Source organism: Sesamum indicum, linkage group LG5 (assembly GCF_026168435.1).
Source record: "Sesamum indicum cultivar Baizhima isolate 11 linkage group LG5, ASM2616843v1, whole genome shotgun sequence".
Classification (NCBI taxonomy): Eukaryota; Viridiplantae; Streptophyta; class Magnoliopsida; order Lamiales; family Pedaliaceae; genus Sesamum; species Sesamum indicum.
This window is the reverse complement of record NC_142661.1, coordinates 13,721,914-13,737,357: the sequence shown is the minus strand read 5'-3', so window position 1 is coordinate 13,737,357 and position 15,444 is coordinate 13,721,914. Positions and strand designations below refer to the sequence as shown.

At 33.5% G+C, this 15,444-nt stretch overlaps 1 protein-coding gene across 2 annotated transcripts; it reads right to left on the bottom strand.

Annotated features, from left to right (window-relative positions):
- Nucleotides 1–8,133: 8,133 nt before the first annotated feature.
- On the bottom strand, nt 8,134–11,942 carry LOC105162237 (monogalactosyldiacylglycerol synthase 2, chloroplastic). Of its 2 annotated transcripts, XM_020693643.2 has the most exons (10): nt 11,763–11,942; nt 11,590–11,624; nt 10,970–11,283; nt 10,384–10,556; nt 9,973–10,134; nt 9,745–9,886; nt 9,413–9,637; nt 9,268–9,330; nt 9,097–9,171; nt 8,134–8,793 (listed from the first exon to the last, which is right to left on the bottom strand). In XM_020693643.2, the coding sequence occupies exons 3-10, from the start codon at nt 11,237–11,239 to the stop codon at nt 8,530–8,532; spliced, it is 1,374 nt and encodes a 457-aa protein (XP_020549302.1). In that variant the 5' UTR covers nt 11,240–11,283; nt 11,590–11,624; nt 11,763–11,942; the 3' UTR covers nt 8,134–8,529. The 2 variants fall into 2 exon arrangements, with proteins under 2 accessions (XP_020549302.1, XP_011078532.1); XM_011080230.3 differs by lacking the exon at nt 11,590–11,624.
- Nucleotides 11,943–15,444: the final 3,502 nt, after the last annotated feature.

Here is a 15,444-nt window from a genome sequence, read left to right as displayed (position 1 = left end):
AGTATGCTAACTACTTATTGACAATAAAATATTTATAATTTAATTATAATGGTATATAGTGAAGGAATAGTTACAAGCCTGAGATGTAAAATGAGTAATGGAAGCAATAAACAAAATATGAAGTGGGATCATATTTTATGTCAAACAGGGTATCCGTGCACTTGGAAATCAACTAATTGATGCAAGTTAAAGGATAAGTAGTTTAAAATAAGTTTTTAAGTTGATTTTATAGTTACCGACGTACTTTTAGCATGATTGAAATTGATAATCAACGTCAAGTAAAGATGAGTCAGTACTGGATTACATCAATAATTGAAGAAATCTATCATTAAATTGCAAAGATACTTTATCTGGAATATCTGCAGTCACTTTTATAGCACCTGACGTACTATTAGCATGATTGAAATTGTTAATCAACATCAAAGAAAAGATGAGCCAGTGCTGGATTACATCAATACTTGACGAACTCCTTGATATGAGTATAAACTATCTAGAAATTTACTTAAAGAACTCCTTAATATGAGTATAAATTGTCTACAAATTTAATTGAAGAACTCCTTGATATGAGTATAAACTATCTATAAAGTTACCCAAAGATTCCTTGATATGAAAATAAACTATCAATAAAATTCAAGTGAATGTAAAGAAACACCTTACCTAGATGTATTGGGTAGTTTATACAACTTAATAATGGAATGTAAACGGATGATAGTGTATTCCTTGTCTCACATGGAATAGTTAATTAAATTTTAGGTGTTTCATGCAAAAACTATCCGACTTAAGTTTAAAATGACAATTGAAGATGGTTCAGGAGACGCTTTCTCCCAACTAGAGTCCAAGCTTTTAAGATTTAGAGGTTACTTTCGGATGGAGGTACCGCGTGTCCCTGGAGAAGCCGCTGGTCTTTATCTGATTCTGGGGATGTGACCTCAGAGGTTCGACGTGGATATCACCTAAGCCACTCGTGGATGCCATGTGATATAGGCCTATACTTCGGCTAGGATATTTTGAGCCCCTCTTTCTTTTGGGCTTGTGAGACCTTTTTGGATTCGTGCCTTCTCGGATCTGAGGCGCTTTGGTCTCTTTGAGTCGATTTACTTCCTAAGGGTATCTCCTGTACGACTAGACTTTTTAGCGCTACCTTGGGTCATTATCCGAGTTAGGCCTCCTATAGGGCCACCTTGAACCTTGTATTCCTTCGGCTCTTGTCATCCTCTTTTTCCTTTTAGACCACTCGAAGATTAGGTTATTTTTATGAACATTAAAATGAAAATTCACATTAATCCAACAATATAATCATATTGTAGGGACAAATTTTACTTTGAGCAAAGTGAAAACACGTTTCAAAACTTTCTCAAAATTTATATAGCCGCAGCATCAACTCAAACCAGAAATCATCCAAATGATTAAAACTATTCCCCGAAATCATGATGAAGTTGATTCTCTATGTTGGGAGCATACAAGCAACGCTGTGTTCTATGTTGGATCTTTTGACTCATCAGAAAATAGACTTCAAAAGTTAAAGTTACCAGAAAAATTAAAGTATTTTTGCTTGGCTTATTAGCAGATTAGACTTTTTGTTCCAAGTTTGTTATTCCATGTTGTATGGATACGAATATCAAATTATTTAGAAGGATGCAAAAGTATTTGTTTACCTATAAATACATACACTTTACTATACCATAAAACTCCCAACTCCACTATAAATACGTCAAGGAATAATTACATTTACAGCCCCTAACCTATTGCCTTTTTACACAAACCACCCCTATCTTTTCAAAAATTACAGAAACCACCCCTAATAGCTTTTGAAGTCCCAAAATACTCCTGTTGACTTGGTCAGATTTTAACTTAATTTTTTAATGATAAAAATGCCCTTAAGGGTATTTTATAATTACCAAAAGGTAGAGGGAATATCAGAGTAATGTTTATAGGGATGAATAGTATTTTTTTATTATTTATACTAATTTTTAATTTAAATTTAAATTATTTTATTAATTTTTTTATTAAATCTGTATATTAAATTATTTAATTAATATATTAATAAAAATTAGTTACTAGCTTATGAATTTAAATTAAAATATTATCACACTTGAATAAATTATTTTAAATTCTTAAAATAAATATTTTTTTTTTGTTTATAACTAAACTTTATTACAATTAATAAGTTATATAGATATGTATATATGTTTATACAATATAAATATATAAATATATATATATATATATATATATATAATTGGACATATTTATATGAAAGGCTAGGCATAAGTGGAGCGAGGCCGTATGCCGCAATAGAGCTGTGTAAACGAGGGCATAGGTAGGAGTTGAAAGTGGGGAAGGCAATAGGATGGGAAAGAAAGAATAATTCTTCAAAAAATTAATTTAATAATTTAAAATATTTTTAATTTATATTGGATAATTCAGCAGTCCTTTATCTCTCTGCTTAATATGCAGTATTTATTTGATAATAATAGCAGTCACGTTAAGAATGCAAGAAAAGAGGAGTATGAACTCCCAATGAATTTAGATCAACTAAATAAATGGACAATTCCTAAAGTAAATCCTAGATTAATTTACAATTTTGGAAGATTTGATTTCTGGAAAACTAAACAGGTAGTAAAAACTACTGAAGAATGTATCTCTCTTGATAATGAGGAAAAAGTAATAAAACTTTTGGATTCTATGGATATAAGGCATTACCAAGAAGAATATAAATTTTTACATATTGGTCTTGTTCAAATAGCCTTTAAGCCTCTAACATTAGAAGGTTTACCAGAAAGCTTTTTAGCTGCCCTAAGAGATGCCAGAAATTTAGACTGGAAGAAATCTCTAATAGAAATAATCCAATCTAGTCTAGCCCATGGGCCAGTATTTTTTAATGTTTACCCAAATCTACAGTTATCTATGTCGGATGTTAATATACTTGATGCACTAACGTTAAATGTTAAGACCCATGGATATAATTATACACCTGGATCAGAATTAATATGTATATGTTATAGAATTTACTATAAGCTTCTCCATACACTCAATCCTAATTGTAAGACACAAGATAATAAAACTCTTGAACAAACAGTATTCTTTGAAACAAATTTACAGAATTCAAGAATTAATACTAGGAGACAAATAAAATAGAGCGAAATAGAGTTTCCAGAACATTGGGTAATTGAGAAGGAGGTCCCTATTTAATATTATAATTATTAAAAGTGTAATTTTATATAGAGATTCAATTAAAAAATAATAAAATAATTAAAATTAAAATTAAAAATTAGTATAAATAATAAAAAAATATTCAGGGTCATATTATTCATCCCCATAAATATTATTTTGATACCTCCTCTACCTTTTGGTAATTACAAGACAGCTTTTAGGGCATTTTTTTTTATTGAAAAATTAATTGAAGTTTGACCAACTCAACAAGGGTATTTTGGGTTTTAAAGGTTGCCAGAGGTGTTTCTGTAATTTTTGAAAAGGTGGGAGTAATTTGTATAAAAAGGGAATCAGTGAGGGGGTGTGAATGTGATTATCCCATACGTTAAATAGTATTTGTACACCCAATTACTATTCATTGACTAGAGACTCTTACACCCTTATCAACCAACAATTCTCTCTCTAAAAGCTAAGCTTGGGAAGTATAATTTGTATCGAGGGTAATTTTTTCATTTTACTCGCTTTTGAAATTATAACCACTAATTCGCGTCGTATGTGGAAAAATATTACTCCGACATTGAGGATGCAAATCAGGTCTTAAGCTCATGATGTCCAAGTGGTGTACACAGGCCATGAATCATATGAGAATGGAGTTGAACAAGCCCTATGCGTGCTACCCATATGAACAAGCCCCATCCTCCCCCCAAGAACCTCCCCTCCCTGGTGTGCCAACACCTTAAGGGGTAATGATACAATTGATGCAAGAAGCCTTACTAGCTTTAATCCATGATGCATCCACTCGAGTTGTTGCATAAGCCGTGGCTTAGTTTGTGATTCACCACCTCATGAACCCATCCCCTCGTTCTCCTCGTCGATGTCGAGAATCTTCCCCAGCTCCCAAGAATGAGTAGATGCGAGAAGAGGTGAATAGTTAAGTCTCTTGACCTAAAATCCCTCATAACCAAGAACAAATTATGCTCTAATTGCTGCAACCCTCCTCACCCCTTCCCTCTAGGGGAGTAGAGGATGGGTATCTGCCTTTGGCTATAGCTCAACCATAACACAACCCCTCTCCCCTATCATCTTGGCCCAATCACTTTTAGTAGGTGCAAAAGTGTCAAACCTATTAGAGCATGATGGAATAGGAGATCAGTAGGAATACTTGGATAAATTCTATGCTAAGATTGATTGGTATGACTTTAGCAATGCCTTCTACTGCGAAGTTTTCTGCACGATGCTCTCAAATCGTGCTTTAACATAGTTCGATCAATTACCTGCTGGAACTATCTCCAGCCTCGAGTAGCTGACACAGTGTTTCTTGCATCATTTCTCCATGAACAAGTATCCATAAACTATTGCATACGTCTTCACTATAGACAATAAGGAAGAGGAGTCGTTGAGGGATTACGTTTAAAGGTTCGTGGAAGCAGTAGATGGGGTGTCGTATGTCAACCACAAGTTGTTAGCCAGCATTGTCCAACAAAATGTGCGTCATGGACAGTTCAAAGGGTCTATAGTGGGAAATCCCGCTAACACCTTGGAGGAATCGCTCGTTCGAGCATAAAAGTATATCAAAATAGAAGACTAAAAAAGGAATGAACCCTACTTCTAATGCCAAGAGGAAAGGCAGAGAGGTTGCCACAAGAGGTGAAATATTGATAGCTGCAGAGCAATAAGGGTTGGTTAACCGATGTTAAAGAAAAAAATGAAGGATAATCCCAAGAGGCTAAAGTCTGATAATATTGTCGCTTCCACTGTAACATGGGGCATACAATTGAGGATTGGCATCACCTCTAAAATGACAGAAAAATTGATTTAGTGGGGATATCTGAGGAAGTCAACCAATACAGGAATGCTAATTTGACCAAGGGTCAATCACACTGCCTCAAGAGTTGACATCAGCTCATGCTCCTCTTGACGATAATCTTCCTCCAGCAACAGTCATCTCGTGAACTCATGGGGAAACAATGGGAAGAGACTCCCTTGCCAGAAAGTAGTAACCCTAAGTTCGCATAGTAGGAAAAGTTATCTTTTGGCTATGCACTTGTAATATGAGAAAGCTCAAGTAAGAACTTAGCATATCCTTTTCCCCTTATGATTTCTCCTCCAAGATATTGCAATGTGAATTCTAAGTAATGAATTAGTTTTTCTTGTCGTAGTATCAATAAAATCAAATCAAATCAAATTTCATGTAAAGCTCAAGTTTTTCTTGTCGTAGTATCAATTAATTGCAAAAGTCGTTGTTGCTCCAAGACTCTAATGACAAAACTTCATTAAGATCCCCATCAGGAATGTAATCCTAGAAATTTTGCATCTCCTTAAAGTTGAATCCGAGACATGAACAAAATATCCCTCAAATCAATGTCCCAAAAGATCCCGGAAGTTTCAAGGGGACCCTAGAGGCAAAAATCACCGTTGCCGAGGGACCATTTGAACAAAACTTTATTGAGATCTCCATCAAGAATGATGCCCCGAAAACTTCGCATCCCCTTGAAGTTGGTGAAAGATCAACTCCGTGACATCAGCAAAAATATCATTCAAGGCAATTAAACACGTGTCGATAGATACGATTGACGATCAATTGCAACAAGTATGTTCATAAATATTAAATAATGCAAATCACATGTTGAGTTCGACTACATAGGTTGGAAAAAAACTATTCCAAGTACATGTCAAAACCGGCTATATGAAAAGTAAAAAGAAAGTATAGAGTTCACTAACTAAGAAAAATCTAAATTTAAAAAAAAAAAAAAACTACCCCTCTCCACCCTCCCCAAGGCCATGACGGGCTCGATGACCACAAGTAAAAGTTGTCGCTTCTTCCTCAAGCTTGCCAGGCAATAGGGCGAGGCAACTCTTTGCCGGCCCCACCAGTCCACAGGGGTGGTCGTACCTTGCGCGCCCCCAATGAAAGCCTAAAAAAAAAACAACGAAAGAAAGAAAAACACTATCAAACACGAAAAGTTGTGCTTGGCTTTAAGGTGAGAGAGTTTGAATGTGTGAAGGGTATGAACATTGGGTAGGTGGAGCCAACACTTTATTAGCATCCACTTGGCCCCTTCTAACACACTTACTCTCGGCCGACTTACTCGTCCCAATTCTAGTAATTCATTTAAGAGCAGAGGGCCATGTGATGGATATATTAACGATATCAAATTATATAGAAGGGTACGAAAGTAACTTTATACATATAAAATACATAATCTATACATACACTTTACTACACTATAAAACTTTCAACTTTGTTGTAAATACTCTAAATATTATTTTTACCACCAACTACTATTCATCGACAAGAGAATCCTTACACCATTATCCACCAAAATTCCTCTCTTTATTAACTAGTCTGAAAATTAAAAATTCATATCAAGGATAACTTTTTCATTTTATCTCATACTGAAATTACAACCACATCAAATTTAGAACATATGCACCACTTATAACAAACTTTTGTGCTTGGAGCAAAACTTTGAAGGCCTCCACGTGGCTCTTGCTTTATAACCAAAAACCTAAACTTGATCTTGCTTACCTCTTCTTTCACTAAAATATCCACACAACAGGGAGTGATCTCTCCTGCCAGGATCCTTGACATGTGTTTACAGAGTTTGTCATTTTGATAGGTCAAATTGAATTTTCTATTCAAAATTTTATTGTATTTATTATCCAAATAATATATACATATCAAATATATAATATCTCTCGTTAAATAAAATTATGGGATAGTTACATTTATACCTCAATTTATAGTCTGTTTACACAAATTATTCATAAATTTTTCGTAACTGCATAACCACCCTCGACAGCTAAAACATAGGAACGGTTAAAACATTGACGTTCTTTTGGGTTGTATATATGATTTTCAACAAACAGTGATGGTTTATGTAAATGATATTAATTATTGTATGCAAAACTGTCCAGAAAGCAACGATAATATGTGTAAACAGATTATAAATCAAAAAATTTAAATATAATTATTCCTAAAATAACAACATAATCTTTATATACACTATATATATATATATATATAAACATATTCATAAAAATTATATAATAAAATTTAAAATAAAAAACCCAATACACTTTGGAAGTGCCATCTTAAGTCCTCATGGATGTTGTATCCACACACACACACACACACGTATTAAAAAATTTGTAAAAATCATAGGTAGATGTGTGTTTGTCTGAACTCCCGGAGGTTCACACAACTCAAACTAACTAGTGATCAATTTCCCATGTGGTGGCTCCCAATTGTTCATCAACACTAAAGTCAAAACCATAATGGAAAAGGAAAGCATCCAATCACATGTGTAAGAGGACCCTCTCTTTCTCTTTCTTGCCACCAAAGATTGGTTGGGTTGGATGGATGCAAATATTAAACCTTTCATTTTCACTTAATATCAATTCATCACTTATTTGAATATATCTATATATTCTTTCTCTGTCATTTGTTTTTAATTATAGAATTGCTTTCGTCATCTTTTGAAATATCTTTCCTTCCGACCACTCAAACATGGCCTAGATTAGGTTGGATTAAAACCTTAATTGACACAAAATTTAGTTGTTTTTTGATAAAGAATTTTAGTGGAACACTGTCTGATTTAATCACTATAGCTTTATTGATATATTAGAAATTGAATATAATCTGTATTGGATTAAGTACTATAAATCAATTATCGTCAGTCCATAATATACCGTTGTAAGAGAACACATGTTCTACAATAATATTTTAACTCATGACATTCAAATAAAACATTAATGATTACCATCATTAAATTTTATTTTGACTTTTGTTTTTTCAAGTCCAAGAATGATGACTTGAAAGCACTCCCTTTAGGCAATTGAATTTTATTTCAAATTTTATTATTATTTTTATTTTATTTATATACACAAATTATGTACACATTTTTTTTTAAATAATCTTTATATGCGTAATATATATATATATATTAAATAAATTTAAGATGCAATAAAATTTGAAATAAAACTTGATCCAGCATTGGCTTACAAGTACCAAACTTGAAAGCAACTTCATTGAAAATCTTGGACTCACAAGTTTGGCAAGTTCTTAAAGGAAAAGAGGAAATATTCACTAAGCAACAAATAGAGGTCACTCAAAAGAAACCAAAATCAGACTGCAATAAGATCAATCATGCTTTCAATTCCTATCAAACTAACCTAAAAGAATTCAAAAAAAAAAAAAAAAAAAAATCAACCCCAACCACCATTGTTTTTTTGTTCTTTTCATCATCCAGAAAACCAACAACAGAGTTTATAACTCTAGTGGTCAAAGAATACTATCAGTTCTGGGAGCTATTTTTGTACAAGGGCCTAAGGGCCTAGTCAAGATGATGTCGGGGCAACGAACGACAACATCTTCTAGTATATTAAGCTGGAGAATGATGAAGTCAGCATGTAGGGAATGTTTGATAAAGGTCCCCGTTGACAAGCGAGCTCGTGAATGTCCTTCACGATGTCGAAAACTGCATCCGGTTGCGCGAGTTTGAGTGCGTTTTCCGACATTCTCTTGAGGTCATCCGTCTTTGTGCTGAACCATTCGGCCACGATCTTTGCCGTTTCCTTGGGGCTTCTGGTGAAAACGCCTGCCCCACTGTCAACTACGTATGGGACGTTCCCTTTTTCCTGTCGATGCCGAATGCAAGAAATCAGACACATGCTTCGGCTTTGGTCGGTTTTATTTTTTTTCTTTAGTTTTGGCAGATAGAGATAAGTGTGTGCAACTTTTAAGAGTTTTCAGTATGTTTAGTTTTGGATTTAGTATCAATGTAAGATAAATGAAAATCAGCACATTGAGCTGTGTTTTTTTCAAGACATAGTCAAACATTCATCATATTTTTGAACTTTCTTGTAATAGAACAAATAACCATGAAAAATTAAGTCAAACGAAAGAAAGCGACGAAACTACAACCATTCAGATTAACTTACTTGTCCAGGAATGTAATCGTTGAGAATAATCGGAAGGCCCCTTATCAGTGCCTCGGCAATTGTCCCGGGACCAGCCTATAAAATCAGAACATTTGTAAACAACCAGTCCAGCACGATATCAATAGCAGAAGTATCTTGCGTCCAACATATGAATATAAAGAACTAACGTACTTTAGTAATGATGCAGTCGCAAGCACCCATCCATTTCTCCATCTGCTTCTCGAATCCTCTAATCTAAATTGACAGAATAAGTTTTGGTAAAAAAAACGGGAACGATAAACTCTCTTTGCTAATAATCAAACTTTATATTTTGTACCTTGACTGGGATTTTCCACTCAAGGGATCTTAGTGTTTCAGCTAATGCTTCATTGCGGCCACAGATGACGACGAGTTGCCCTATTGGCTTCTTGAGTTCTTGATCGTACAGAGACTCTCCCAGAGCCTTAGCTGTTTTCTTTACGGGCCCCATTCCCTCTCCACCTCCCATTAGCAGAACGGCAGGCAATTGAGCGTCCATCTCAAGTTCCACCCTCAAATCGTCCTATGGCCAAAAATTGAACCACCACCGACCATCAAAATTACCATACTTCTCAATCTCATTGCCAAATTAGCTTAATTAAGCAGAAGAAAGAGAAAAACGGGCGTCACCTTTGACAGAACTGCACGACAGAAAGAAGGGCGGATGGGCAATCCGAAGACGCGAATTTGAGATTCTTCAAGGCCATCAAGCAAAGCCCTCTTTGCAACCCCCTCCGAGGGACAGTACAGACGATTTACCGACGGATGAAACCTTAACAAACAACAATTCCGGAGTTGGTATTTTGTATCATTGGCTCCCAAATGTCTGAAAATTTCAACAAGAAGAGGGTAGTATACCATGTGCGGTGGCAAGTATTGAGGTCTGTGATGACGGTAGCGAAAATGACTTTCTTATGCAGGCCTTGCCATTTCAGCACCCACAAGGGAATATGCTGCATAAGTGGATGGACGCTGATGATTATATCGGGCTTGTACTCCATTAGTCCTGCCTCAACCTCCCTTCAAAAGGAGAAGGCGTAATTTTATGTACTTGGACTCTAAGAACAATAGTGTGCAACATGTTCTTTTGAAATGAAAAGAAATATCTTTTCAGATCATTGACAGCAACAATCATTATAGATCATGAAAATGGATATAATTAACTCTCTTACTAAATCAAGATCATCGAACATCACTCAGGTTTCTGAGCTCCGTAAGTGACTTTTCTGAAAGAAGCTGAAAGGAAATAATAGGAATGGGTGGACATACTTGGCGTAAAACGCTGCAATGGCGGCAAGATAGACGGAGTGGATCCATCTAGGAGACGTGCCATGAAACGCAAATTTCCAGAGCTGAACGTGTTTAACCATGAACTTGTACTGCCCCTCCATATCGTTCAACGGCCACCCTGTGTACTCCTTCCAGACATCTTTCACAAAAATCTTCAAAACAAATCAGACAACAGAGACATCAAGAAAGACAACAGATGAAAGTAGAGTAATCACACTCAAAATTCAAGATGATGAAACAAGAAAAGGGTGGTGAAACATGAGCGAAGGAACATGACTAGATAGATAGGAGTACCAGAACAAGACAAGAATGCTATTCTTATCAACTTTTGGTCCTGAATTGGGAGTAAAAGAAGACAATAAATGGTGGTAGACATCACACAAAGCAACCTAACACTTCCAGCACTGACTCAATCCAAAGTCTCAGGGACAGGGACTAACTGAACAAGATTTGAATTCTCAAAAAAGACAAAAATTCCTTAGTAAACTGCTCAAGAACCACCAAAATCTGAGCTGTTACTATATACAGCAAGAACCTCATAAAGCATAAAAATTCATTAGCCTACCCTATATTCGTCCCCATACTCGAGCTGGAAGGCATCCCTGATCGCCTCAGCGGACGCCCGGTGGCCGCCGCCGGTATCGCTCATCAGAATCAGCACATTTTTCGTTCTCTCAGCGCCAATCTGCTCCAACTCCAAGTTCCCATCTTCGCCTTCATCATCACTGGCATATTTGCATCTTTTCTGGCTGTTCCCACCAACCAATCCATACACCCCAACTCTTTCAAACACCTTGTTTATAGATTGCCGGGGAGACACCGCCTTCATCGCCATATCTATATATACAAAAGAAACTTGTATATATAGGTATGGAAATTCTGTATAGTAATTTTTATCAAACGGTTAGGATCAAACCCAGAAACAAAAACCAAATATTTCCAAAAACCCAAGAAAACAGAGAGCCAAAATGATGCTTAGAGCTACAAGGAAAGGGACTTATAATTTCTTTTTAATTTTCCTCCCTCCATTCCCAGAAGAAAAGTGGTTGGGAAGCGAAAAAGAAACGGACTTTTTTTAGAGAGAGAGAGAGAGAGAGAGAGAGAGAGAGACGAATATACATGTATCTTATACATATATACATCCAAATGTACAATCTTAAAGCAACCAACCAACCAACCACCCACCAGGAGGGATCTTCGAAAACCCTCCAAGAAAACGTCTTTCCGGCGAGAAATTCAAGAATGGCAAAGAAAGAAAAAAAGCAAACAAGTTAAAATGACAAGGGAAAGAAAACGTGCATAAAAATGCAGAAAATACATACAAATGATTTATATAATAAATATATATATATATCTACCTTATTGAAGAAGAACAAGAAATCAAGAATCCAGGGGCAAGAAAACCCAAGGAATTTTGATTTCCGTGGAGAAGGAAGGAAAAAAGAGTTTGGATGAATGGCAGAGAAATACAGGTGTGGGGTGGGAGTGGGGGGGATGGAGGGGAAGACGAGAGTGTATATGAGTTGGCGCATTGGTTGTTTTCATTTTAATTTTATGATTAAAATGGGGAGGTTGCTGTTCTTGATACTCGAATGATGCCTTGGCCACTGGGCATATTTTCACGGGGTTGAGCGATTTTGAGCCGTTGGATTGAGCACTGGACAGTGGGTGAGGAATGTTCGGATGGGCAGATTCGGATCTTTCTTGCTGAGGTTGTCATAATATGGGGACCATTATTACAAGTACAGGTGTTTTAGACTTGGTATTGTTTTGTTGGCTGCCGGGTCGGGCCCCATATTTTGTAATTAATTATTTTTGCCTTTTCTTCTCCTCTGGACCTCATAAACCATATAATATTTGTTTTGTTTGCCAATTGATATCTTGTGCTGCTCAGCCGTCCGAGGAGTGACCTTAAAAGTTCTTTAAATAATTTATAATGGATTGAAATATTTGTATTAAATTTTATTGTACTTTATATTTTATTTAAATATTTATTATAATTGTAATTTTTTTAATAAACAGACGACGTAATTTTTGTACACATTAGGAGTGCACGTTAAATAAAAAAGTAAATTACAATAACTTTTTTTGAAATTGTCATAATTACAAATATGCCTGGTTATTGAAAATTATAAATACCCCATAAAGTTACAAATACATACCCCTTTGTGAAGCTCATTGTAGGAGAGTATTTGTTAAAATATTTGTAATTTCAGAGGGGTATTAATTTATAATTTTTCAAACAACAAAAAGAAATTTGTAATTAAAGACAAATTTAAAGAGAATCCATTGTAATTTACCCTAAATAAAAGGTATAAGTCCACTCCCCTCTCCTAAGATTTGATGTAATTACATATAGACCCTATGTGTTTTAGAAAATTACATTAGTATCCCTAAGATTTGCTCCCGTCCAACAAATAGGTTTGTCTACTAATCAAAACTCATTGAATTTGTGGATATTAACAAAAAGACTGAATGAAAATTAATATTTACCCTCGATTGACTTATTACTGACTTATTGCAAGTCAAGTAAATACTTTCGAACTAAACTACCATTATAATGGTGAAAAAATATCTCCTCACATGCATTAATATATGACGATATGTAAGGTTAATTTAATTATAAAAAAATTATTTGACCTTCAATAAATCAGAAATAAGTCAATCAGGGGTATATATGAATTTTCGTTTGATGTTTTTGTTAATATCAACTAATTTAGTGAATTTTGTCTAACAAACAATTTATTTATTAGATTAAAGCAAGTCTCATGGATACTATAAGTTATTTTTTTACCACAGATCAAATAAATATTCTTACGATCGAATTACACTCATACGTCTTCACGCGTTAATGCATGTGAAGAGGTATATCTTTACCGTTACAAGGGTGGCTTAGTCGGAAAAACTATTTGTCCTGCAATAAGTCAGTAATAAGTCCATCGAGGGTAAATATCAATTTTTATTCAGTTTTTTTTATTAATATTAGCAAATTGAATAAATTTTGACTAACAAATGGACCTATATGTTAGATAAAAGCAAATCTTAAAGTACTACATGTAATTTTTCAAATCACAAATAATTTACGTATTATTACATCAAACTTCAAAGGAGAATAATGTAATCATCCCCATTATTTTGATGGTTTGTCACTAGTGATATAATTACATCAATCCATTTTCGTGTGATTTACTATTGCTAATTTTTGTATTCTATAAAAAATTATAAATTTTCAGAAAAAGGGAAGGGAAAATATTTAAGATTAGAAACAAATTTAAGAAAATACATCTCCTTATGAATATGAATTATGTTTATAGTGATTTAGAATTTTATTGAAATGCTAATTATTATAGAGCATATGAGGACCGGATTACACGAAAATATTATATTATTATTAATTTTCTTATAGTTAAAAAATTTTCAATTGATATTACTGCAACACAATTATATATATATATATATATATATGATGATACCAAAATGAGACCGATTAAATTTTTATTCGTTGGGGTGTAATTTAGTATAATTACATTAGAATATAGTACAAGTTTATTTTTCTTTTCTTTTTTCTTCTTTCAGCAACTTTTCATTTCAAGGTTCGTTTTTTCCTCCATTATTACAAAAATTGTGGGATTTGGAGCGATTTTAGAAAACATATATATATATATATATATATATATATATTTTGGGGGGGGGGGGGGGAGGGGACAAATTAATAGTTGAATATTAGTGGATCAGATTTTGGAATGTTGCCCTTTCGTCGTAATAGACGGTGTTCCAAATTATTTGAAAAGGATGGGACAAATCGTTTCTACTTAGCAATGGCTTTTGTACCACTTGTTCAGATATTGTTCCTAAATACATCTGACTATCTAAAAGTATAATTTATTGTTTTAGAATATTTTTTAATTTTTTGTACATGTTTTGAAACGGTCATTATAACACTATCTACACAATTTGAATGTAAAAAAGACATATGTTTGAGTAAGTTAGAAATATAGTTTGGCACGATTTTAATTGTGCAAGTTGCATATCTTGAAATGGGCGTTGGAACGCTATTTGAACATTCATTTGAAACATATTTTAGCACAACTAGGTCCTTTGTTTAGAATACATGTTAGAACTGTTGGGTCGATGTTGTAGAATGTGAACTAGAATGATGTTTGCACCACCATTTTTATCAATGTTTAAGACACTTTTTGGAACAATTATGTTTGTGCTTGTTTTACATATAGGAACGGTATTTGGAACTTCAATTGATTCTCAATTCGATATACATATTGATAGCGTGTCTGTGTTGTAAAAAATATATCAAAATTGTATTTGCACCATCATTTTTCACTAGATTAATACACTTTTTGGAACGGTTCGTCCGGTACTGTTTAATGAAACGATACATTTTTTGAAACGGTTGCTTACACTATCTAAAAAAAAAAAGGAGAGTTGCTTACACGAGCCAGAAATGAGAGTAAGATACCATTTGACCTATTTTTAGCCTTTGACCATTTTGAATGGACAAAATTACCCCTGTCTTATGCCATTATCTCCTCTTTTTATTTTTCTGATTAGTTCTTTACCTTTTTCACATTTTACTAAAAAATATTACAAAATACTGAACAATTAGTATTCATGAAATATTTATATGTAAAATGTATCATTACATCAAATTATATTAGTATACATATATATGAAAATATCAAATATTTAGGATTATTTTAATATTTATATATATTTAAAATTAAAATACATGTTTTTTTCATAAAATATTATTAGTTAATTTGATTTTGTGTTGAATATATTTTAAAATTATATTATTTATATAAATTATAGGAAATAAATTTACATGATATTTTTTCTAAAATAATACTAGTTAATTTAATTTGTATTGAATATTTTGAAATTATATTATTTATATAAATTACAAAAAATAAATTTTTGTATTTTAATATATTTATATTTAAACATAAAAACACATAATTAATGTAATTCATATATTAAAATTTATAAAATTAAAAAAAATAAAAAGAAAGAAAGAAAAAGATG

Coding starts and splice junctions, on each gene's coding strand:
- LOC105162237 (XM_020693643.2), bottom strand. CDS start 11,239: ATGGCGATGAAGGCGGTGTCTCCCCGGCAATCTATAAACAAGGTGTTT. Junction 9,887..9,972: donor AATACTTGCCACCGCACATG/GTATACTACCCT, acceptor TTGTTTGTTAAG/GTTTCATCCGTCGGTAAATC. Junction 9,331..9,412: donor AGTGGAAAATCCCAGTCAAG/GTACAAAATATA, acceptor CTGTCAATTTAG/ATTAGAGGATTCGAGAAGCA.